We start from the raw sequence: 25,874 nt of genomic DNA, 5'->3' as shown, positions 1-25,874 counted from the left end.
AAACTGATTTACAAAACAAACAAAAAAAAACAACCAACCTGAATGAGAGTCTGTAAACGCAACAGGGATTAAAGCACACGGAACTTGGGAAATCGTCATCAATCTGAAGGACAGTATAATATATTGGTGCTAGACAAAAAGACTAAGGTGATCCATACAACATACTGAAGAGGAAAAAATGATAAACATAAAAGTAATACAGAAAAGAGAAGCAGAAATTTTTCTTTTATAAGCAAACTTCCCTGAGGCCTTAAACTCCGTCTGTAACCTCAACCGTCTCTCCAGTCTCTGAAATTCTGCAACAATACCAAACACACGAAGGAACAAACACCAGACAGAGCCAATACTGAAATGTAGACCAAGAAATTACAAAAGAACTAGACAAAATCCATGGGGAGGCATTTTTTAAAATTATGGCTCAAATTCGAAAGCCAGAAAAGAAACCATATATGTGATCTTGTTCACAGCAAAAGACTAACGACAAGGCCTCATCTCTGGAATACCTCAACAGTGCCTACATTTTGAGGACAATAAGGCAACAGAAAAAAGTGAAAAAGACACAAAGCAATGGTTTACAGAAACTTAAATATATGAAGAGATAAACTTCATCCTCATTCACTAAGAAAAATAGAAACAGAAATTATACTGAAACATCGTTTCTCTATCAAACCCAAAAAACCCTGAAAAGCATGGCCCTCTATTATAATGGCAAGCGCTGAGGAAAGCTGCATCCTGGGGGATCTGGTCAGGTGTAACCTCTAGGGAGGGTCAACTGCAGTATCTGTCAAAATCAAAGTACATTTCACTTTTGAGCCAGCAATCCCACTTCTAGGAATTCACCCTGCAGATTCACCTGCAGCGTGTGAAATAACATGTACAGGGTTATTCACCTGGCAGTAGTCTGCAGGAGGCTAGACACCACCTACTACTGTTCACTGATAGGCATGATAGATCTGAGCATGGCTCACTGCAGCCTCAACCTCCCAGCATCAAGCCATTCTCCCTGCTCAGCTCCAGGGAGTAGCTGGGGCTAGAGGTACAAACCACCACACCTGGCTAATTTGTATGTAGAGACAAGGTCTCACTATGTTCAGCCCAGGGTGATCTCAAATTCCTGGGCTCAAGCCATCCTCCTGCCTCAGCTTCCCAAAGTACTGGGAATACAGGTGTGAGCCACCACAAAGGCCTAAAGCCCCTCTCTCTCGTAACTCTTTTTTTTTTTTTTTTTTTTTTTTTGAGATGGAGTTTCACTCTTGTTACCCAGGCTGGAGTGCAATGGCGCGATCTCGGCTCACCGCAACCTCCGCCTCCTGGGTTCAGGCAATTCTCCTGCCTCAGCCTCCCAAGTAGCTGGGATTACAGGCACGTGCCACCATGCCCAGCTAATTTTTCTTTTTTGTATTTTTTAGTAGAGACAGGGTTTCACCATGTTGACCAGGATGGTCTCGATCTCTTGACCTCGTGATCCACCCGCCTCGGCCTCCCAAAGTGCTGGGATTACAGGCTTGAGCCACCGCGCCCGGCCCTCTCGTAACTCTTAACACACACCATCGTCTTTGAAGACAAAAAGGTGAAAATATAGTGATGTCTTCTGACTTAACAGAGTTAAATCAATAGTTAACAGTTATTCTGGGACATGACCATATGAGCCATATCTTTTTGTCCAAAAGTGATTCAAAGATGTCCAAAGGTGATTCAGATTCAAATGATTATCTTACTACAATGAGGCTAATCTAAGCATGGAGGGGGAAATGAGAAATAGTCTGCTGGTGTGTAGGTAACACATGGGAAAACGCATCACCAAACAGCATTTAGTGACCGAAACTTCTTTATAAAGATTGTAAGTCTTAGACAGTGAAACCTCTGCTCTAGAAATTCTTCATTAAGTCAGCAGTAAGTAGCTATACTAACAAGTCACTTTAACTTTTTCCTTACAGAAGTTTTTTTTTATCACTTTTAAGGTTTTTTTTTTTTTTTTTTTTTGAGACAGAGTCTCACTCTTTCACCCAGGATGGAGTGCAGTGGTGTGATCTCAACTTGCTGCAACCTCCAACTCCCGGGTTCAAGTGATTCTCCTGCCTCAGCCTCCTGAGTAGCTGGGACTACAGGCGCAGGCTACCACACCTGGCTGATTTATTTTTAGTAGAGACGGGGTTTTACCATGTTGGCCAGGCTGGTCTCGAACTCCTGATCTCAGGTGATCCGCCTGCCTCAGCCTCCCAAAGTGCTGAGATTACAGGCGTGAGCCACCACACCTGGCCAAGATTTAAGGAATAAACTACTCTAATCCTCTTTTGTCTAAAGATAAAAGTAACTCAAACTGTGAGTCACTTTTAGTTGACTAAAAATAATTATTTAAATATCAAGTGACAAACTCCTGGCCACATTTAAGTGTGCAAACTGAACTATTTTAAGCAGGCCCTGACCTCCGACACAAATGAGAACCAGGATGTAAGGTGCCCATTTACCTACCTGTTGAATAAAGAATCCCTAAATCACGGTACACAACAATTTCAGATATTCTGTCCCCTAATGTTAGGCATATTTTAAGGGAGATTTTTGATCATGGTGAATTTCAAACACCTTAGTTGGTTTGAGAAAATTTTGAGGAGGAGATGGTGTCTCGGTCTGTCACCCAGGCTGGAGAGAAGTGGCACAATCAAGGCTCACTGCAGCCTTGAACTTCTGGGCTCAGTGATCCTCCCAACTCAGCCTCCTGCATAACTGGAACTACAGGCACATACTATCTAGGCCTGGATAACTTTTTTTTTTGAGGCAAAGTATCACTTTGTCCCCCAGGCTGCAGTACAATGGTGCCATCTCGGCTCACTATAACCTCTGCCTCCTGAGTATCTGGGATAATAGGCACCTGCCACCATGTACGGCTCATTTTTTTTGTATTTTTAGTAGAGACGGATTTCACCATGTTGGCCAGGCTGATCTTGAACTCCTGACCTCAAGTGGTTCTCCTGCCTCGGTCTCCCAAAGTGTTGGGCTTACAGGCGTGAGCCACTGTGCCCAGATTGGGCTTTTTTTTTTTTTTTTAGTAGAAATGAGGTCATGCTATGTTGCCCAGGCTGGTCTCAAACTCCTGAGTTCAAACGATCTCCTTGCTTTGGCCTCCCAAAGTGCTGGGAATACAGGTGTGAGCTACTGCGCCCAGACAAAATATTTTTTGAGCAGTGGATCCTTCACACACATAACGAAGGCATGCTCCGCCTGCTTATAAAAACAGCTCTTATTATAAAGAATATCAGATAGAGTTTTTACTTACCCTACTGTCTCTGTATATATCGAACACAACTGTAAAGGAGAAAAAAACTCAGTTATTAACAAACTAATATTTTATGATGTAAATCTCCTTTTGAAAATTAAAGTATGTTTTAATCAAAAACAGCAGAACATAAATGATCTTGAGGATTTAATGCTCCTAAATCTCAAACTTCAAACATAAAAAGCCATCCTGCAAGGTTTTATTTATCTAACTTTGCTTTACTTTTCTCTGTTCCCCAGCCATAATCCCCTATATTTAAAAATTCAAACCAAACACCAACATCATCTCAACCAGTTCCCATTATAAACTGGTTCTATGGGAAGGAAGGAAGGAGTCACTGAGCAAAGTCATCAATCACTGATCTGGGAGAATATGATGAGTAAACTTTATACTAGATAGCATAAAATCTAACTAGGCTTGAAGCATGCATGATTCATCTTATTTTAAGTCAAATCTGCCACAGAGCCCAGTCTTGGCAAGTAGAGAAAATGTAAATCACAGCAGATACAATTTTCAGATGTATGAAAACTCTCACATAATATACTTTCAATTCCTAAAAACAGCCCACAAATGTTTACTTTGTAACTGGTGCTGCCTTTGATCATTCAGAGAAGCTAGAAAGGTAGATGGACTTTGTTCTCTGTAGATAGCCCCTTTGAAATACACAATCAAACATTAAAACAAGAGAACTGACTCAGTAGTCAAAATAGATTTTAATTAAGATGAAATTAACATGGCCGGCATGGTGGCTCACACCTGTAATCCCAGCACCTTGCGAGGCCAAGGTGGGTTGTATCACTTGAGGCCAATAGTTCAAGACTAGCCTGGCCAACATAGTGAAACCCCATCTCTACTAAAAATACAAACAATGAGCCAGGTGTGGTGATGTGCACCGGTAGCCTTAGCCACTCAGGAGGCTGAGGCAGGAGAATCACTTGAACCCAGGATGTGGAGGCTGCATGAGATCACACCACTGCACTCCAGCTGGGTGACAGAGTGAGACTGTCTCCAAATTAAAAAAAAAAAATTAACATACAAACCATCAAAAATAACAAATAATAATACAGTAAAATGTTTAAAATACAGTACTTCAAATCTAGTTATTAAGATATACACCATAGTAAATGAGGTCCAGTAATATTATCTATTTCATTTCATTTTACTGGATCAGTAAAAAAATACTCACAGTCTTCATCTAAGAATTTATACTGTATGTGTTTCTTGAAAAAGTCTTGTATGCCTCTGCAAATATCTTCTTTTTGTTTAGAAATATGATCATAGTATTGTGTATAATCTCTTTGAGAAATACCTGGCAAGAAAATATTTTATATCTTGTTATTATACAATATTCTTTTCAAACACATCAGCATGTGATTTAAACATTTTGAGGAAAGAACCACTGAAGGAGATAAGAAGATCACCCTGATGGGTACCGCAGTACACATGACCCAGCTGAAAAGTTTCATACGAACAGGTGAATCTTTAAGTTCTACACTGCCATGCCTTCTGACTTCTGGAAGAATTTACTGTTTTGTTTTTTCTGTTTTTTGAAATGGAGTCTCACTCTATCACCCAGGCTGGAGTCCAATGGCGCAATCTTGGCTCACTGCAACCTTTGCTGCCTGAGTTCAAGCGATTCTCCTGCCTCAGCCTCCTGAGTAGCTGGGATTGCGGGCGCCTGTGACCACGCCCGGCTAATTTTTTTTTTTTTTTTTTGTATTTTTAGTGGAGACAGGGTTTCACCATCTTGGCCAGGCTGGTCTTGAACTCCTGACTTCGTGACCCACCCGCCTCAGCCTCCCAGAATGCTGGGATTACAGGCCTGGGCCATTGTGCCAGGCCTTTTTTTTTTTTTTTTAAAAGAGACAGGTTCTCATTCTGTTGCTGAGGCTAGAGTGCAGTGGCACAGTCATAGCTCATTGCAACCTCCACCTCTTGAGCTCAAGTGACCCTGCCATCTCGGTCTCCCAAGTAGCTGGGACTACAGGCATGTGCCAACATGCCTGGCTCATTGTTTTATTTATATGTAGAAACGGGGTCTCAGTATGTTGTGCAGGCCGGTCTTGAATTTATGGCCTCATGCAATCTTCCAGCCCTGGCTTCTCAAACTGTTGGGATTACAGGTATAAGCCACTGCACCTAGCCCATGGAAATAGTTATTTTCATGTAATACAATGGAAAGAATTCGAAATCACAAAAAGTCTTGTTATGTAAAAAATTAAAGCAGCAATTTTAAACCTGCACACATAATCCACTGCTGCTGCTCTGATTTCTTCCAAAGAGGTCTCTGCAAATTGGTATTCTCTTCCACTTTCTTTGGGAAAATATAAAATATTCTTTACCAGATGTCTACCATAGTCAGCCCGTATTGCACAGAAGCAGTATTCTTTTCTTGTTTATATGTGCTACTTGTCCTTCACTGCCTGCTCTTTCAACCCATGGAAGAGTAAACACTCCTTTTTTCTGAGTGACTTGCTGACATGATTCCAAACACACTAAAAGGACTAGTACACAAACTCCCTGAATGTGCTCCAGTCCTAGGGAAAAACTCTCTGCTCTGAAATAAGGGCTTCTGTTCCTGAATCGTGCCAACAGGTCCCCTCCTTTAGAATACTTACACTGCAGCTTCTTCAAGAATATCTAGCAATATGAGAAATCAGAACGCCCTAAGTTTCTTTCAGGGAGGTTAATAAATTTCAACATCACTTTCAATGAATAAACAGTGCTGCTTTGATGCTATTCAAATTCCACTTTTTTAGGCTGAAGATAAATTTTACTTCATGGAAAACATGCATAAACAAAATAAAGAACAACTTATCTTCAATATTTAACTTAATTAAATCATAGCAAACAAAATAGTAACCTGAAAGGACAGAAAATGGGTGACTCAGAAGAATACACTTACTTGTCCACATATTTTCTCTTGCTAGAATAATAAACAGTGCCCCAATAATAGAAATAAAGGTTCCAAAACTCGGCTTTTTATGATCCTTAAAATAAGCAGACTATTGCTAAGTACTGCTTAGGAAAATTCTATACAGAGTGTTCCTGATTTCCTAAATCAGCGACCGTGACAACCACCATTTTTATCTCTGGAATTCAGGCAGCCATGATTAACTGACAACACTGTTTCCTGTGGCAACTGAATATGGGCTCCGGCTTCCCATCAACACGTCATTCCAGAGAGTCAGTATCAATCGGTTAAAGGTGGCATCTCAGATGAAAACGGACTGACATCCTTGTCCTAATTACTGGAAATTTACTTCCAACAAAACCTTGTCTTCTTTTAAAGATGACTTTCAAGGATAAAACAAACAAGAAAACTCACCAATAAGCTTGTTTTCCTTGACAAAACATCGAAACTCAGCCCCAGGAATCAATTCACACCATTTTCGGAGAACAAGCTGTAAACAAAGGAAAACATATTTAATATAACACAACTATGTGATGAGGTCTACTAGGCAATTTTATGTCAATACTGTATCTTAATGACTGCCATTATCAAATGGTTTTAAAACAAGAGGCATCATAAAACATTCTTAACATGAGATGTAGGGAATAAAGTTGTGATCTATTATTCTTTTTTTTTTTTTTTGAGATGGAGTCTTGCTCAGTCGCCCAAGCTGGAGTGCCGTGGCGCGATCTCAGCTCACTGCAACCTCCACCTCCCAGGTTCAAATGATTCTTCTGCCTCAGTCTCCCAAGTAACTGGGATTACAGGTATGTGCCACCATGCCTGTCTAATTTTTTGTATTTTTGGTAGAGACAGGGTTTTGCCATGTTGGCCAGGCTGATCTCGAACTCCTGACCTCAGGTGATCCACCCACCTTGGCCTCCCAAAGTGCTGGGATTATAGGCATTATAGGCATGAGCCACCACGCCCAGCCTTGTGATCTATTATTCTAATAACCACAAGAAAATTGTGCTAAAATTCTATGATAAAATGCATCCTTGTCACGTCACTGCCACTTTGAGAGTTGTGTCATACATGCACACCACCAAGAATGTAGTCACATCTTATCACCACAGTGCCCCATGTTCATTCATATGTTCTCTACCCTTGAGGAATATCAAATACTAAAGTAATTCCAGCTGGGCGAGGTGGCTCACGCCTGTAATCCTAGCACTTTGGGAGGCTGAGGTGGGTGGATCTCCTGAGGCTGGGAGTTAGAGATTAGCCAGGCCAACATAGTGAAATCCCACCTCCACTAAAAATACAAAAAATTAGCCAGGTGTGGTGGTGGGCGCCTGTAGTCCCAGCTACTAGGGAGGCTGAGGCAAGAGAATCGCTTGAACTTACGAGGCAGAGGTTGCAGTGAGCTGAGATTATACCATACTGCACTCCAGCCCAGGCAACATAGCAAAACACCATCTCAAAAATAAAATAAAATAAAATAATTCTGAAGTTGTCTACCTTAAGTACCATGAGGTAATCCTTACTTTGATATAATTATTATTGAGGTTTGCCACAATAAATCACCAAAATAACTCTCTTATTATTTTCTCAGTATTTTAAAGTCAATCAATTCTACCCCTGGCCTAAATCACAAATGGGTCTTATTACTGTAATTAATAATTATTGAATATATATAAACTCTCATACACTATTGAATTGTTCCAGTTTTAGAAACAGTACAGCTGGCAAAATGTATGCTTCTTTTCGTGTGTTTATAATGCTCTTTGGCGACAACCAGTCCTGTTCTTCTGCAGCACTGACTGATAATAAATGGCTGGCAGCCCCAGCCTCCCTTATCCTGGACAGACCACTCTGTTTCAAGACCTGTGAAATGGAACTTGAGGGACTCTAGGCACCATTCCCTGAATCCTATCAAGGGCTCAGTATTCCCCCACGTGGTTCCCAGAGTTTCTTGGGCATAACCTTCCATACTAAGCACAGAACCACGCCGTACCATGGTGATCTACCACAGGTCTCTCTTGTCTACCAAACTGTAAATTGTCTATGGGTAAAAAACTAGATTTTATTTATCTTTGTGTTCCCAGCACAAGTATGTAACATATAGCAGGTGTCTCAGAAATGTCTGTCAAATGAAGCAGCAAATATATAAGCAGCCACTAAAGATCATGTTATAAAAATATTTAATGACCTATAAAAATGCATATACTATTTTAAGTAAAAATAAGCTATAAAATGCCATGCAAAGTATTTTATAAAGAGAATGTGTGTATACACACAAACATGTATTTCTTTTTTTTTTTTCTTTTTAAGATGGAGTTTCGCTCTTGTTGCCCAGGCTGAATGGCATGATCTCGGCTCACTGCAACCTCTGCCTCCCGGCTTCAAGCGATTCTCCTGCCTCAGCCTCCTGAGTAGCTGGGATTACAGGCATGCGCCACCACACCTGGCTAATTTTGTATTTTTAGTAGAGACAGGATTTCTCCATCTTGGTCAGGCTGGCGTTGAACTTCCTAACCTCAGGTGATCCACCCACCTCGGCCTCCCAAAGTGCTGGGATTACAGGAGTGAGCCACCACATACAGCCACAAACATGTATTTCAAGAAAGGGAAGTTAAAGACTAAAATGTTAATAGTGAAATTATATATCTGGGTTGTAGGCTCTTTATATTTCCTTGATTGACTGATTGATTGACTGATTGATTTAGAAGGGGTCTCACTATCATTCAGGCCAGAGTGCACTAGCACAATTTCAGCTCACTGCAACCTCCACCACCTCCCGAGTAGCTGGGATTACAGGGGTGCATCACCACACTCAGCTAATTTTTATATTTTTAGTAGAGACAGGGTTTCACCATGTTTGCCAGGCTGGTCTCTGGTCTCGAACTTCTGACCTCAGGTGAGCTGCCCACCTTGGCCTCCCAAAGTGCTGGGATCACAAGTGTGAGCCACAGCACCTGACCATATTTTCTTGTATTTTCAAATTTTTGGTAATAAGTTTCTCATATTAAAAACCAGGAAAATTTCAAGTGGGACACTTTATGTATTCAAAAAAATTTTTTTAATATGTCTTAGAAATTTTAAATGCACTGATTTCATTTTTCATTTATTATAAGCTTTTAGTCAAGCCTTATTATCTGATTTTTTAAAAAATATATAATTATTAAATGAATCCCAAACTAAAATACTACACAGTTCTTATCTATTAAAAGCCCTTACTGGCATATACATACATAATTTTGTATACATACATGTTATATATACATATTTTGGCTACAGTGATTTTACTTAGCAACAAATAAATAAGCAATCGTAGCACGCTAACAGTACTTTATTGGAAAATTTGCATAATGTTTATCAAAATATTATTTTATACAGGTAATAAACATACTGTGGTTGATTTTCACAAAACACAGACGGGCATATAGAATGTCTCTCCCCCACCCTGTCCCTCTGTCTTTCTCCTCAGAGGCAATCAGTGCTAGGTTTCTTCTGTATCTTTCCAGATGTATCCTATGAATATATAAGCATATATAAAGAGAGTGTGTGTGTGTATTTTTTTTTTTTTTTGAGATGGAGTCTCACTGTTGTCGGCCTGGGCTGGAGTGCAATGGCGCAATCTTGGCAAACTGCAACCTCTGCCTCCCAGATTCCAGCAATTCTCCTGCCTCAGCCTCCCAAGTAGCTGAGATTACCGGTGCATGACACCATGCCCAGCTAATTTTTGTATTTTTAGTAGAGATGGGGTTTCACCATGTTGGCTAGCCTGGTCTTGAACTCAAGCGATCCGCCCACCTTGGCCTCCCAAAGTGTGGGGATTACAGGAATGAGTCACCATGCCCAGCTGTGTGTGTATTTTAAATACACACAGACAGGAGAAAACGATACACAGGATTCTACTTAAAACTTTTTTCATTTGAATTACTTGAAGGGTATCACTTTCCTATGCTTTTAAAACTGGGTTTTAAATCCTATACACATGATAATGGTATCTTTCCAAAATGGCAATAAAAAGCAAACTACTGGTAAATTATTCTTGGAGGTAAATAATGCCGCCGCCGCCTTCTTTTTTTTCTTCTTTGAGACAGAGTCTTGCTCTGTCCCCAGGCTAGAGTTCAGTGGCACTATCTTGGCTCATTGTAACCTCCACCTCCCGGGTTCAAGCAATTCTCCTGCCTCAGCCTTCTGAGTAGTGGGGACTACAGGCTCGCACCACCACGCCCAGCTAATTTGTATTTTTAGTAGAGACATGGTTTCACCATGTTGGCCCTGATGGTCTCGATCTCTTGACCTTGTGATAAACCCACCTCAGCCTCCCAAAGTGCTGGGATTACAGGCGTGAGCCACCGTGCCCAGCTGATGATGACTTCTTAAAAAAGACTGTGCCTCAGAGAAAGGCTAAGGAAATGATCTCCTTCTAGTACCTGGCAGAAAGCACCACAGACAGGTCCTTAATAGACAGATCTGTTTGTTGCGTGAATTAACAGCTATGACTATATTATACAGTTATAAAAGTGTTTAATAAGCTGGGAAAATGCTCACACTACACTATTAAGTGAGGGAAAAAAAAATCTCACAAGTTGTATGTAGGAATCTCACCTATAACCACTCTAAGATCTAGTAATTGTTTGGTGACTTGGTAAGTAGCAAATTAATTGGTAAATTAACTGTTCCATGCACACAGTATAATCCTAAAAGATATGTCAATATCTACAGTCTACATATTAAAAATTACTCATGCAGTGAGTCAACAAATTTTGAAAACACGTGTACATATATACAAAAGTAGCTAGAAGCAAACAGACACTAAAGACATATTTTAAAAATTACTGCACTTATTTGAATTGGTATTAAAAAACCAAAAATGAAAACATAATTTTCATGTAAATGTAAAAATGCAATTATGGAGCAAAGATGGCCATCTTCTTTTCAACAAACTATGAGCTGTCAGAGTTTTTGAAAGTTTGCATTTTGACAATGTAAGTGGAAGAAGAACCAGGAATGAGAGCTGAACCATGGAGTCTACATTTAAAAGAAAGTTAGACCAGACACAGTGGCTCAGGCCTGTAATCCCAGCATTTTGGGAGGCTGAAGCAGGTGGATCACTTGAGGTCAGGAGTTCGAGGTCAGGAGTTCGAGATCAGCCTGGCCAACATGGTGAAACCCCAGCTCTACTAAAAATACAAAAATTAGCTAGGCGCGGTGGTGTGCACCTGTAGTCCCAGCTACTCAAGAGGCTGAGGCAGTAGAATTGCTTTAACCTGGGAGGCAGAGGTTTCAGTTAGCTGAGATCAAGCCACTGCACTCCAACCTGGGCAAAAGAGCAAAACTGTGTCTCAAAAAAAAAAAAAAAATTATGTTTCAGATCCATTCATGACAGGTGATGAGCAGTTAGATGCAACTAAGAACCAGATCAAGGTGTGTGTGAGTGTGTGTGTGTATATTTTCGAAACTAGGAAAATACGGAATAAAAATTAAGGTTTAATATGTTTAAACTCATAAATTTCTAACAAAGTTATTTCTTCACTATCTTCTTACTGTTTTTTCTTTGTTTTATTTTTGAGACAGTTTCCCTCTTGTCGCCCAGGCTGGAGTGCAATGGCACGATCTTGGCACACTGCAACCTCCGTCTCCTCAGTTCAAGCGATTCTTCAGCCTTAGCCTCTGGAGTAGCTGGGATTATAACTACCCGCTACCACGCCCGGCTAATGTTTGCATTTTTAATAGAGATGGGGCTTCACTATGGTGGCCAGGCTGGTCTGGAACTCTTGACCTCAGGCTCCCAAAGTGCTGGGATTGTAGGCGTGAGACACCACACACGGCCTATCCTCTTATTCTTTTAAGTTATTTGTAAGGTGAGTGAACAATATTAAAAAAATGGTAAAATGGGGCTGGGCGCGGTGGCTCATGCCTGTAATCCCAGCACTTTGGGAGGCTGAGGCAGGTGGATCACGAGGTCAGGAGATCGAGACCATCCTGGCCAACATGGTGAAACTCCGTCTCTATTAAAATACAAAAATTAGCCGGGTATAGGGATGCGCACCTGTAGCAGCAACTTGGGAGGCTAAGTCAGGGGAATTGCTTGAACCTGGGAGGCAGAGGTTGCAGTGAGCTGAGATTGTGCCATTACACTCTAGCCTGGCAACAGAGTGAGACCCTGTCTCAAGAAAAGAAATATATATATATATAGATCTATATATAATGTTGAAACAATTAGGTGCAGCTGTGAGGAGTATAAAGGTGTTTGTTTTATTAAAGGTGTTTGTGTATATCCTGTAGCAAGTGTGTACTGCATACATATATTGGGTGTATATATACATATATATTCTATATGTAACATATATCCTCTTATGTATATATTTCATAAAGACAAAATTTCAGTGGCTCTAGGTTCCCAAAGAAATTAATCTAAGAAACTTCTTTTCGCTTAAGAATAAATAGCAATTCTCAACATATCTTCATCTACGATTATCAAGGAAAATAAGTTTCTTACCTCATATTCTATAAACGGATCTGGAGAATCATCAGTACAATGAATAAACCTTTGGAGGAAGAAAAGGCAATTGAACCTTTTTGTTACTTGTGTCAGTTTATGCACACACATAACTTACATTTAACACGAGAGTAACACTTACTAAAAGCATCCAGAAACAGGAGACTAATTCAAATTTGAAGAACATTTATTATGCCACATTCAACACTATGCATTAGCCTAGGCACCCTGAGATATTAACTAATTTAAGCCTCAAAACAATGTTATGAGCAAGACTGTACTTTCCAGAATAATTTCTTCAGTTGGCCCAGTATTTGATAGCACAACAGGATGACTATAGTCAACAATTTAATTGTACATTTAAAAAATAACTAGAGAGTGTAACTGGATCGTTTACAACATAAAGGATAAATGTTTGAGTGGAACAGATACCCCACGTTACATGATATGATAATTATGCATGGCCTGTTTGTATCAAAACATGTCATGTACCCCAGGATGGGCGCAGTAGCTCATGCCTGTAATCCTAGCACTTTGGGAGGTCAAGCCAGGCGGATCACTTGAGGTCAGGAGTTTGACACCAGCCTGGCCAACATGATGAAACCCTGTCTCTACCAAAAATATAAAAATTAGCTGGCTGTGGTGGTGGACATCTGTAATCCCAACTATTTGGGAGGCTGAGACAGGGGAATCGCTTGAATCTGGGAAACGAAGGTGGCAGTGAGCTGAGATCACGCCACTGCACTCCAGCCTACGCAGCAGAGCAAGACTTCGTCGCAAAAAACAAACAACAAAAAACACCCATCTCATGTACCCCATGAATATATACACCTATTGTGGACCCACAAAAATTAAAATTAAAATGTTATGAGCTATTATAATCAAAGAGACAGTATAATCTCCATTTTTCTGTCAAAGGGCAAAGAAATTAACACCAGAAAAGCCTAAATTTAGTGGCCACACCAAGACTCAAACTGTCTAACCCCTGATTCTCAACGAGGGCAGGAAGGCACTGTCATTGTACATGGTTTTGTCGTGGGCATCTTAGAGTGAAGCCAGCAGCTTACTTCTCCCTCTACGTAACGTCGGCCATCTAAAGCCACAGTTAATCGAATCCTTCCCACACATGCCCGTTTAAAACTCGGATAGATCCATTCAACCCTCCATTAAGTATACTGCTTCTTCCTCTAAAAATCCTGTTTCATGGCTAGGCTTGGTGGCTCATGTCTGTAATCCCAGCACTTTGGGAGGCTGAGGCAGGTGGATCACGAGGTCAGGAGTTCAAGACCAACCCGGCCAAGACGGTGAAACCCTGTCACTACTAAAAAGACAAAAAAAAATTAGCCAGGTGTGGTGGTGCGCACCTGTAATCCCAACTACTAGGGAGGGTGAAGCAGAGAATTGCTTCAATCTGGGAGGTGGAAGTTGCAATGAGCCAAGATCATGCCACGGCACTCCAGCCTGTGTGAGAGAGTGAGACTCAGTCTCAAAAAAAAAAAAACAAAACCAAACTCCAGTTTTATGAACAATGTTTCATATTGCTTATCAAATGCACCCCGACGCCAAAGCCTGGGCTAGGCAGTGGGAATGTTAAAATGAAGACTCCTTCATCCTGCATGAGGTTAGTCTGGCGGAGAAAGCTAAAAAGCAGACACAGAATTTTCAAAAAACTGGAGAAAAAAATACTCTGACAGCACCAAGGAAGAACTGATTCGCTGACTGCTGTGTGTGGGAGGGAGTGGTAGTCAAGAAGGGGTCCAAATTTAAAGCACACAGAACGTGCTAAGGTAGGGAGGGCAGTGAAGATCTCACCCAGGGCACTTGGACTTCATTATACAGATAATAGGGAGCCCTCCCAGGTTGCCACCCTTCCCCTAAACTGTCCAACATTGTGCCAGGGCAATTTGAGAGCATTCCTACAAAGGTGGACACTAGATTACACAGAAACAAGAAATGAATGGGAGGTGAGGAGACAGAAATACACACTTCAGAGAAGCTTGACAGGGAAGGCAGGAAAGGGGGAAGACATACAGAGGAAGAGATGTTTAGGTGACTATTTCTAGTTTTCATTTTTTAATCTTTAAGAATGACATGATCGAATGTCATGAAGATGTAAAAAAAAAAAATGACATGAATCAGCAGAGAGGGTATGACAATATGGGAGAGAAAAGAAAATTAGATGGGCCAGGCACGATGGCTCACGCCTATAATCCCAGCACTTAGGGAAGCCAAGGCGGGCGGATCACTGGGGGTCAGAGTTTGAGACCAGCCTGGCCAACATGGTGAAACCCCATCTACTAAAAATACAAAAACTAGCCACATGTCATGGCACACACCTGCAATCCCAGCTTCTCGGGAGGCTGAGACAGCAGAATCGCTTGAACTGGGGAGGCAGAGGTTGCAATGAGCCAAGATGGCACGACTGCACTCCAGCCTGGGTGACAGAGTAAGACTCTGTCTCAATAAAAAAATAAGAAAGGGAAAAAAAAGAAAATGAGATGGCTTATACATGGTACATAACTTGTAGTATTAACTTGTAATATATAACTTGCAGTCAAGAGTCTTTTTAAAAAACATACAAACAAAAAAACTTTTAAAGATGGCTTAAGTCATTTACAATCACAACTGAGTTTGATGATTCTTAATTTCCCTGAATATGTGATTGAGATGGAATTCTCTGCAATCAGTTATGACTGATACTACAAACAGCAACAACTTTAACTTACTGGATTGGCTGAGATTCTGAGAACACAGAATTTCCATTACCACTATCATTGGGCACTGACTGATAAAAGATGCATTGCCAAGAAAAGCACATACAAGGTGTTTTTTTAAAAAAGCCAGTGAGTTTTTTCTACATTACTGGAATTTATTGAACATTTATTATGTGCCAGGGACTGTAAAAAGTATTTTACATTTGCCAACTCATTTAATCCTCGCCATATTCTATGACAAAGTGCTATTGTTATCCATGTTTATCACATGAGGATACCAAGGCTCAGAAAGGTGGAATAAAAAGCACGGGAGAGAAAGAGTGCACTAAACCCCGTGCATTTCTCTCAAGAATTAAGATTCTATTGGGAGGCGGAGGCGGGTGGATCACGAGGTCAAGAGATAGAGACCATCCTGGTCAACATGGTTAAACCCCATCTCTACTAATACAAAAAATTAGCTGGGCATGGTGGCGCGTGCCTGTAATCCCAGCTACTCAGGAGGCTGAGGCAGGATAATCGCCTGAACCCAGGAGGCAGAGGTTGCGGTGAGCCGAGATCGCGCCATTGCACTCCAGCCTGGGTAACGAGCGAAACTCCGTCTCAAAAAAAAAAAAAAAAAGAATTAAGATTCTAGAGTTTTTGTTTTGTTTTGTTTTGTTTTGTTGTTGTTTGAGACGGAGTCTTGCTCTGTCGAGCCCAGGCTAGAGTCAGTGGAGGTGATCTCAGTCACACCGCAACCTCTGCCTCCCTGGTTCAAGCAATTCTCCCGCTTCAGTCTCCCAAGTGGCTGGGATTTCAGGTGCCCGCCACCACACCTGGTAATTTTTTTCTATTTTTAGGAGAGACGCAATTTCACCATATTGGTCAGGCTGGTCATGAACTACTGACCTCAGGTGATCCGCCCGCCTCGGCCTCCCAAAGTGCTGGGATTACAGACGTGAACCACTGGGCCCGGCCTCTAGAGCTGTTTTGTTTTTTCTTTTGAGTCAGGGTCTATCACCCAGGCTGGAGTGTGGTGGCGTAATCTTGGTTCATGGCAATATCCACCTCCCTGAATCAAGTGATCCTCTCACCCCAGCCTCCCAAGTAACTGGGACTACAGGTGCACGCCACCATGCTTTTTGAGGTTGCAGTGAGCTATGATCACACCATTTAAATTTTTTGTAGAGATAAGGTCTCAATACATTGCCCAGGTTGGCCTTGAACCCATGGGCTCAAGAGATCCACCCACCTTGTCCTCCCAAAGTGCTGGGATTGTTACAGGAGTGAGCCACAACATCCAGCCTCAAGCTGCTATTAAGGCTCTCAGTTAAAACACAAAACAGAACAACAACACAATACCAGCAAGACTCTAGGCTCAAGCAGTGTTACTGTCAAAAAAGTGAAGAAAATAGCTCTCGGTTACCAAATCCTATTTATATAAGATGGATCTTCCAAAATACCAGTGTGGAAAATATCTGGTTTTATACATTCAAGCACACACTGGTGTGTCCTAAGACCTAGATTTTCTCTGAAAAGCAAAAATCCCTCACTTCAAATCAAACTAACTTAATGGTATATTATCTTGAGGAGTAATAATCTAAAACTAGAAAACTATCTTTCAATTTATGAAAAATTATTCCAACAAAAATTAATCAGTTATTTTATGTTAATAAAAATTAAGGACTGAGCACAGTGGCTCACACCTGTAATCCCAACACTTTGAAAGGCTGAGATGGGAAGACTGCCTAAAGCCAGGACTTTGAGACCAGCCTTGGCAACAAAGCAAGATCCTGCCTCTACAAAAAATATAAAAATTAGCCAGCTTGGAGGCTCATGCCTATAATCCCAGCTACTCAGAAGGCTGAGGTGGGAGGATCGCTTGAGCCCACGAGTTTGAGGTTGCAGTGAGCTATGATCTGCACTCCAGCCCAGAGTAAGGCCCTATCTCAAAAATTAAGGTCATGAACTCCCAAGTTAATAAAAATTAACTACTTTAATCCTTTTTAAAAACTGCCCTTTCGCCCCCAAGGATCAGCACATTGATAAGTCCTACATATATCTAGAGCTTTCTACTACACATTTTCTATCATTTAAGAAAATTATTTTTGGGCTGGGTGCAGTGGCTCACATCTGCAATCCCAGCACTTTGGAAGGCTGAGGTGGGTGAATCACTAGGTCAGGAGTTTGAGACCAGTCTGGCCAACATGGTGAAACCGCGTTTCTACTAAAAATACAAAAATTAGCTGGGCATGGTGGCACATGCCTATAAGCCCAGCTACTTGGGAGGCTGAGGCACCAGAATCCCTTGAACCCAGAGTAGGAGGTTGCAGTGATCCAAGATTGCAACACTGCACTCCAGCCTAGGCTCATAAAGAAAAAAAAGAGAAAGAAAATTATTTTTGTACACATATCCAGCATAGAGACAAGTGAAATATTTTAGATTAGGTAACCTACATGAAGGAGAAAATGGATATAAGAGAACAATAAACCAGAGGTTAAAAAATCAGAATCAGGACCTAGGGCTCTGAACTAGTATTTTACTATCTTAGAAAAGTCAATTGCCTTTTAGGGCTGGCTCTTAGTTGCCTCAGCAGTAAATGGCAGACGATATTAGATGATTTCTTTCTTTCTTTTTTTTTTTTTTTTTTTTAAGAGATGGGATTTCACCATGTTGACCAGGCTGGTTTTGAACTCCTGACCTCAAGTGATCCACCCACCTTGGCCTCCCAAAGTGCTGGGATTACAGTTGTGAGCCACTGCGCCTGGCCGACAATGATTCTTTTTATAGCAGTGACTGTTAATTTTTTCTACTGTTTATCTATATTTCTAACATTGTATTTATAGTGAATACATATTACTTTTATTTTATTATTATTTTTGAGACAGGGTCTCACTCTGTTGCCCAGGCTGGAGTGCAGTGGCACAATTCACTTTTATTTTGACTTTTAATTTTAAGGAATTAGAAAATACATAAAGTACAAAGTACACATGTATTGCTTTTATAATATAAGTCAATTTAAGTTTACTTTAAAACTTAGTATTTTAGCTTCCAACCAACCAGCAGTGTATCATAAAACTGAACTAATTTCCTTTTTTCAATTTAAGTGTATCCAAAATATACAAGGAAAACAAGAAGAAAAATAACAAAGGAATTAGAATAATCAAAATAATATGGCATTACCTTAACGGTAAATGTAATATAGAACTACTACCATTTTTGTTTTGGAAATGTGATTTTTAACCATGTGGGTGTTACGTTTTTTATAAATCTGATAATGAGGACAGTGTCTTATTAATATATTATTCTATAAAGAACAAGGTAGATTAAGGTTATATATTTACCATTTTAAAAATACTAAAGGAAAACCAAAAGGAACAATTCTAAAACATGGGTCTTCATTACCCAATTTTTATAAAGTCTTTTTACATTCTTACAAATATTGATTTCAACCCTTAGTTAATCCTCTTATTGCTACCTTAAAATAGATGTACATTTGTTTATTTTTTTTATTTTTTAGAGATGGGGTTTCACCATGTTGGTCAGGCTGTTCTCAAACTCCTGACCTCAAGTGATCCACCCACCTTGGCCTCCCAAAGTGCTGGGATTACAGGCGTGAGCCACTGTACCCAGCCAGCTTTCTAAAACATATGTGGTATAGAAGATTGTTATATAAGACACTTTCTTATTAAGATGATTAACCAGATGGCCAAGTATCTTCCTTGAAAGGAAAAGAAAGTGCCAAGCTATCTAGCTAAGACTAAATAGAAAAGTCAACAATGACATTTTCAGGAGCTCAGCTGAAATACTGAAAAGAATGTGTGTGAATACTGAAATTCCATTTAGATTCTTGAGGAAGTAGGTTTTGTTTAAAAAATAACAACAACAAGAAACTTCTAAAATGTTTTTCCTGGGTTAGTATTTTACATTCATTTGGAAGATTTCTTTAACTAAGATTTTCAACCAAGTACCCACAGAAAATGGTATTAAACCAAAGTCACTAATTTGTAGTCTACGTTGAAACGAGGCTCTTACGTTGAATTCAAGCTCATAATTCTTGGCAGAATAATTACAGTTCCTAGCTATGAAAATTCTAAAATAAACATAAATGTAATTAAATAATAAATGTTACATCATTTAAAATGTAAGTGGCAAACTAAAAGGATTCTCAGGTATAATAATAGCAAAGATTTTATTCTGAAGAAAAAAAGCAAAATCTGAAAGGCCCACTGTGATGAAAGCTACTATGAAATGATGCCAGCATATTTTCACTACACTTCAAAATTAGCCAGTTAACAGGAATTTTGGAAAGCAATGTTATAGACACAAAATTTTAGAAAGGAAAGAAAAAAATAAAAAAGAAAAGAAAAAAATATACTATCCCCAAACTAGTACTGATGACTAATTGGAATGCAATTTTTTTTTTTAAGATGGAGTCTCGCTCTGTTGCCAGGCTGGAGTGCAGTGGCGTGATCTCGGCTCACTGCAACCTCCACCTCCTGGGTTCAAGTGACTCTCCTGCCTCAGCCTCCCAAGTAGCTGAGAATACAGGTATGCGCTACCACACCCAGCGAATTTTTGTATTTTTAATAGAGACGGGGTTTCACCATGTTGGCTAGGATGGTCTCAATCTCTTGACCTTGTGATCTGCCCCCGAGACCCGCAAAGTGCTGGGATTACAAGTGTGAGCCACTGTACCTGACCTGGAATGTCATTTTTTTTTTAAGGAACAAAATAATGACATTCTTAGTAACCTGGATGGGATTAGAGATCATTAGTCTAAGTGAAGTAATTCAGGAACGGAAAATCAAATATCTTATGTTCTCCCCTATAAGTGGGAGCTAAGCTATGAAGACACAAAGGCATAAGAATGATACAGTAGACTTTTGGGACTCAGGCTGAGGGTTGGCAAGGGATAAAAGACTACACATTGGGTACAATGTACACTCCTCGTGTGATGGGTGCACCAAAATCTCAGAAATTACCACTAAAGAACATATCCAGCCGGGCATGGTGGCTCACTCCTGTAATCCCAGCACTATGGGAGGCCGAGGCAGGTGGATCACGAGGTCAAGAGATCAAGACCATCCTGGCCAACATGATGAAACCCTGTCTCTACTAAAAATACAAAACTTAGCCAGGCATGGTGGTGCGTGTCTGTAATCTCAGCTACTCCAGAGGCTGAGGCAGGAGAATCACCTGAACCCGGGAGGTGGAGGTTACAGTGAGACAAGATCGTGCCACTGCACTCAAGCCTGGGCAATAGAGCAAGACTCCATCTCAAAAAACAAAAAAAAAAAACAAAGAAAGTTTATGAATTTGTATTGTGGTGCATTCAAAGCCATCCTGGGCTGCATGCGGCTCACAGGCTGCTGCAGGTTGGACAAGCTTGGTCTAAAGGAATCATAGCAAATCTGCTGCCTTTGCCAACTATTGGATTAGGCTGGGTAACTGTGACCAATGAGCACGGAGAGGAAGTCTCCCAGGAGGCTTCCAGGAATGCTTTACTCGTTCACATACAGATCAGAATAAGAGGAAACATACCTACCCCTCCTGTTTCTGGATAAGATATGGTCATGTCTTCATATGACAGATACTTGGAACTGTAGCAGCAATCTTTTAACCATTAGGTGACAAACCCAAAATCAAGCCACTAAGTCAAGGATGGCGGAAGGAAAGATCCTGAAAGAGCATGGGTTCCTGGCGACCTTGGTGAGCCACTGAGTGTTCCTAAAAATACCCAATCTCCAGACTCCTCGTTAAATAATGTTTTTTTAATAAAATCCCATGTGTGTAAGCTATTTTCAGCTGGCCTTCTGTTAACTTGCAATTCTGACTGTAACATATTTGTTTCTTTAGTCAAGTCAAGCCTCAAAATAGTATAAACATAATCTCATTTTTATGTTATGTTAACTTTATACATATCATATATAACTACATATTATAATACTAAATATTTTATTCTATAATATTTTAATGGGAAGTATTTTGAAAAGAATGAATCTATAACTTTATTAAGTGAAAGTACAAAGAACTTTTAGAATGGTGTTACCAAAATTATATTCTGGTTTTAGTTTTATCAGCTAGCTGTGGGACCTTGAACAAATTACTGAACAGATTTAGGCCTCAATTTTCTAACCTATAGAAGGAAAGGGTTAGATCACTGATATGATCCTGTCCAATCTAAAGAACTGTACTCCTAATTTAATCTTTTAAGAGCTCTTCAAGGCCTTTGTGACAAACACTCATCTTTAACGAGTTCTATCAATAAGGAATTTTTATGTGATGGCAACACTTCCTGTTATGCAACTGATTTATTAATTGCTAAGCAACTACCAACAGCTATTTCTAGACAAAAGTGACACATTAGTGGTGCCCAGCTAGAAAGCTGAAAGCCCAGTGCTTGGCATTTGCTCCTGCCAGTTCCCAATCATTTATAATAGAAGAAGGATGGCATTCTGTGGGTAAACACTCTAAATCCAAGGCCTCAAACTCACTTGCCGATTTAACTTCCTTGCCATGCAAAAGTCAGAAAGTACCAAATGCAAAACAACAGACTGTTATTCATACCATCCACTGGAACATCTGTTACACAAAGACAAAAATCAAGAGGCGACTTAAGAGGAGGCAGCAGATCATTCAATTGCAAAGCTGATTTAAAAAAACATCAGCCTCAGCCTTAAAAGCAATTCATTGTTAGTTCTGGAAAGGCAAAGGTGTCTTCCACGCTCACTGCAACTAACAATAAAGGCATATAAAATCTTTATCAGTTTAATTATCAAGGAGACAATATTTTCAGTGTAACATATTTTAAGACCTCTTTAAGCATTAGATATCAAAAAGCTTTACAATGGAAAACAGAGGCACAACTTTGTTCTACTTTTCAGAGGGTATCTCCTAGAATGAAAATACTACTGGTTACTAAAACAGGCTACCAACACCTGTGCCAACACAACCACAGAAGATTGACAATTAAACGTCAAAAAACAATACTTGGCCAGGTGCGGGAGGATCACTTGAGCTCAGGAGTTTGAGACCAGCCTGGGCAACATAGTGAGACCCCATCTCTATTACAAACACACACACACGTTTTTCCATAAAACCAGAAACATCAATATAGGTAAAATCCTTATACAATGAACATGCAATACAACTACACTAACTGATGGTTACTTTCCCTTTTTTTTTGAGATGGACTCTTGTTCCCATTGTGCAGGCTGGAGTGCAGCGGCGTGATCTCAGCTCCCTGCAACTTCTACCTCCTGGGTTCAAGTGATTCTTCTTCCTCAGCCTCCTGAGTAGCTGGGATTACAGGTGTGCAACACCACACCTGGCTAATTTTTTTTTTTGTATTTTTAGTAGAGATGGGCGTTCACCATGTTGGCCAGGCTGGTCTCAAACTCCTGACCTCACATGATCCACCTGCCTCAGCCTCCCAAAGTGCTAGGATTACAGGCATGAGCCACCACGCCTGGCCTCTTCAATTAATATAATACTAAAACCATACGCCCAAGCTGCAGAGTTCAGATGCCAGAGTTGATGCATGACCATCATGTAATGAACTTATTTATTCACACCAGGATCTACTTCAAAAAAAGGATTTGAGTCTGAAATGGAATGAACTGGCAGAAGAAACTCAACTGGACAGGGCGGAAGTGGCATGCTTACACAAGATTTTCACTCTCGTTCTCCTGCTTAGCTTCTAGATTCTGTGATATGCTTTATTTTAAAGGCCAGTTTAAAGATGAGTTGAACTGAGATAACTGGTCTGTTTAAGATGTGACAGGAAGACAAACCTAGAAGAATAACTGCTATTTGAAGACAACAAAAGCAGCATAAAGGGAGCACCTGCGGCTCAGTAGGGCAGGTATTCTGTCCACCTACCACGCTGACTGTACAGTCAAATTCTTTAGCTATAGAGTGACCGGCAAAAGGAAGGAAACACAGCAATTCCACTTGTAGAAATTTATCCTAAAGAAAAAACTAGGGAAGTGCACAAAGATTTAGCTCAAGGATATTCACTGCAGCTCTGAAGAAGAGAGGATGGGTCAAATACGTTATGCTACAGCTATCTAGAGGCAAAGCATTAAGGTAATGAAAACTAATGATGAATTTAAGTGTTTAATGACATGCAAAGATGTCACATGCAAAGACGAAACACTGGTAAGTGCAAAAGCAGTCTACTAAAACATATAAACTATAGGATCCCATTTTTTAAAAATCTGTATATAAGTAGAGATAGGTATATTTATATTTATTCATAGAATTCTAGAAGTATAACAACCAACTGTGGGAAGATCCTGAGTGCTGTTTTATTTTTGTTTGTTTGTTTGTTTGTTCTGAGATGGAGTCTTGCTCTGTTGCCCAGGCTGGAGTGCAGCAGCACGCGATCTCAGCTCACGGCAACCTCCACCTCCCAGGTTCAAGCGATTCTCCTGGACAGCCTCCTGAGTAGCTGGGACTACAGGTGCGCACCACCACGCCCAGCTAATTTTTTGTATTTTTAGTAGAGATGGGGATTCACCACTATGTTGTCCAGGCTGGTCTTGAATTCCTGACCTCAGGTGATCCACCTGCCTTGGCTTTCCAAAGTGCGGGGATTACAAGTGTGAGCCATGGGGCCTGGCCATGAGTGCTTTTATATTTCCTGTTTTTATTTAGCTGTAATCCCTAATTTTGCTTTTCTATGATAAACATCTATCAGTTTTATAATAGAAAAAAAATGTCTTATGGGCAGAGATACAGAAAGCCCTTAATATTTTGGGATATTCATTAGATACCATTTACCATAAAGGGAAAAGAAAGAGCTGCTTTAACAGGTCATTTTAGCAGTATGACATAGCTTCGTTATATGGAGCTGTGGTTTATAATACTACAACTAATGTAATTTCATCTACAGAGAAATTTGCACAAATACTGAAACTACTGACATGAGAGAATAAGAGATACTTACGGCTGAGTGAAGTCATGAGTGATGAAATCAGAACTCTTGAAAAGTAGAAAGATGTCGCTGAGGGACTGACATTTCAGAGAACTATTCATTGCTATCCAATACGCATCCTAAAGAATGAAGCACATGCTATTTAGTCAGTATTCCATGTTGGCTGCTATGAAAGCTCAGGCCTATAAACAAAATCAATAATGCATATCACCTCAAGGGTTTAAAGAAAAAAGTCAAGTGGCTCACACCTGCAATCCCAGCACTTCGGGAGGCCAAGGCAAGCGGATCACTTGAGGTCAGGAGTTCAAGATCAGCCTGGCCAACATGGTAAAACCACATCTCTACTAAAAACACAAAAATTAGCCAGGCATGGTGGTGGGTGCCTGTAATCCCAGCTACTTGGGAGGCTGAGACAGGAGAATTGCTTGAACCCAGGAGGCAGAGGCTACAGTGAGCCGAGATCGTGCAACTGCACTCCAGCCTGGGGAACAAAGAACAAAAGTCCATCTAAAAAAAAAATTTAGTGGTACTGTCAAAGGTTAAAGTATGCTTAACAACTAAGAGTGCCACCGCTGCATTTCAGACACTCAGTTATGAACACCGAGATGCCAGGGTCCTCACATTTCAGCCCAGGCCTAGGTACTTCTCAATGCTTTTCTTACTGATGATAAAAGAGAGGGGAATGAAGTATCAGAAACATTGACATTTTGGCTACAAGATTAAGGTGATAAAGAAATAGCCTGACCAGCTACTCTCCAAGAAAAGAGAGATCAATTTTCTTCCTGCCTGTTTCTGGGGAGTGACAGCCGAACACCTGAACTTTGACGGCTGGAGCAGTTACATCCCACATCTATCAAATCTGGGAGAGAAGGAGGTGGGATATTCTGAACCACTACAACTTTAAATGGTGAATGTCTCATACGTATCGACAAAAGATGGGAAGACAAAGGCAAAGGAGGAACAAAGCTCAGTGGAACAAGCCTAAAAATTATAGAATTATTAAGTCATTTTAAAAACATGCCTCTCCTATAGACAGATCAGACACAGGACATAATATAATTTTGAGAAAATTAACAACTGCAAACCACTATCCAATTATTCACACTACATGGAAGAAAAGTACTAAAATACTGGAAAACAGCTCCCTCTGGGGAGTAGGAAATGGTGAAGTAAAACACGTGTCAGGACCCGCTGATTTTCATAGCAAGCTTCCAAATCTATTTGAAATTTTAATTCTTTACACATATAGTATAATTAATTTTAGAAGTAAAAACAAAAAGTAAAAACTTAGATTAAGTACAAATTATCATTCATTTTGGAATTAAAAAAAGGCATGAGATAATTTTTGAAAATGCAAATAGGTCTCTGATTCCTTAAATAAGCTTTGCTGACATAAAACTGTTTTCTATTGGATTAAAGCAACTAAAGGATTTTTCCACAAGCCTTAACTTTCATAAAAATCTTGTCAATGCAATAAAACACAGAAAAAAGAAAAAAAAATCTTGTCAATACAGTATTAAAATAATAGGACATAATTGAAGGAAATATCAGTTGACTT

The 25,874-nt window shown here is 40.2% G+C and overlaps 1 protein-coding gene across 2 annotated transcripts in view; it reads right to left on the bottom strand.

Annotated features, from left to right (window-relative positions):
* CDC123 (cell division cycle 123) overlaps positions 1-25,874 on the bottom strand; it is a 48,522-nt gene that overhangs the window by 8,159 nt on the left and 14,489 nt on the right. For both annotated transcript variants that reach the window (XM_064369008.1, XM_012443424.2), the window contains 5 exons: positions 24,329-24,435; positions 12,682-12,730; positions 6,603-6,678; positions 4,461-4,583; positions 3,275-3,303 (listed from right to left, as the gene is read on the bottom strand). In XM_064369008.1, coding sequence (XP_064225078.1) covers positions 3,275-3,303; positions 4,461-4,583; positions 6,603-6,678; positions 12,682-12,730; positions 24,329-24,435 — 384 coding nt within the window. The remainder of the gene's footprint in view (positions 1-3,274; positions 3,304-4,460; positions 4,584-6,602; positions 6,679-12,681; positions 12,731-24,328; positions 24,436-25,874) is intronic.

This window comes from Aotus nancymaae, unplaced genomic scaffold (genome assembly GCF_030222135.1).
Source record: "Aotus nancymaae isolate 86718 unplaced genomic scaffold, 86718_ANA_hifiasm-v0.15.2.pri h1tg000083l, whole genome shotgun sequence".
Taxonomy (NCBI): Eukaryota; Metazoa; Chordata; class Mammalia; order Primates; family Aotidae; genus Aotus; species Aotus nancymaae.
The sequence above is the reverse complement of the archived record's forward strand: the minus strand, read 5'-3'. Positions and strand labels throughout refer to the sequence as shown.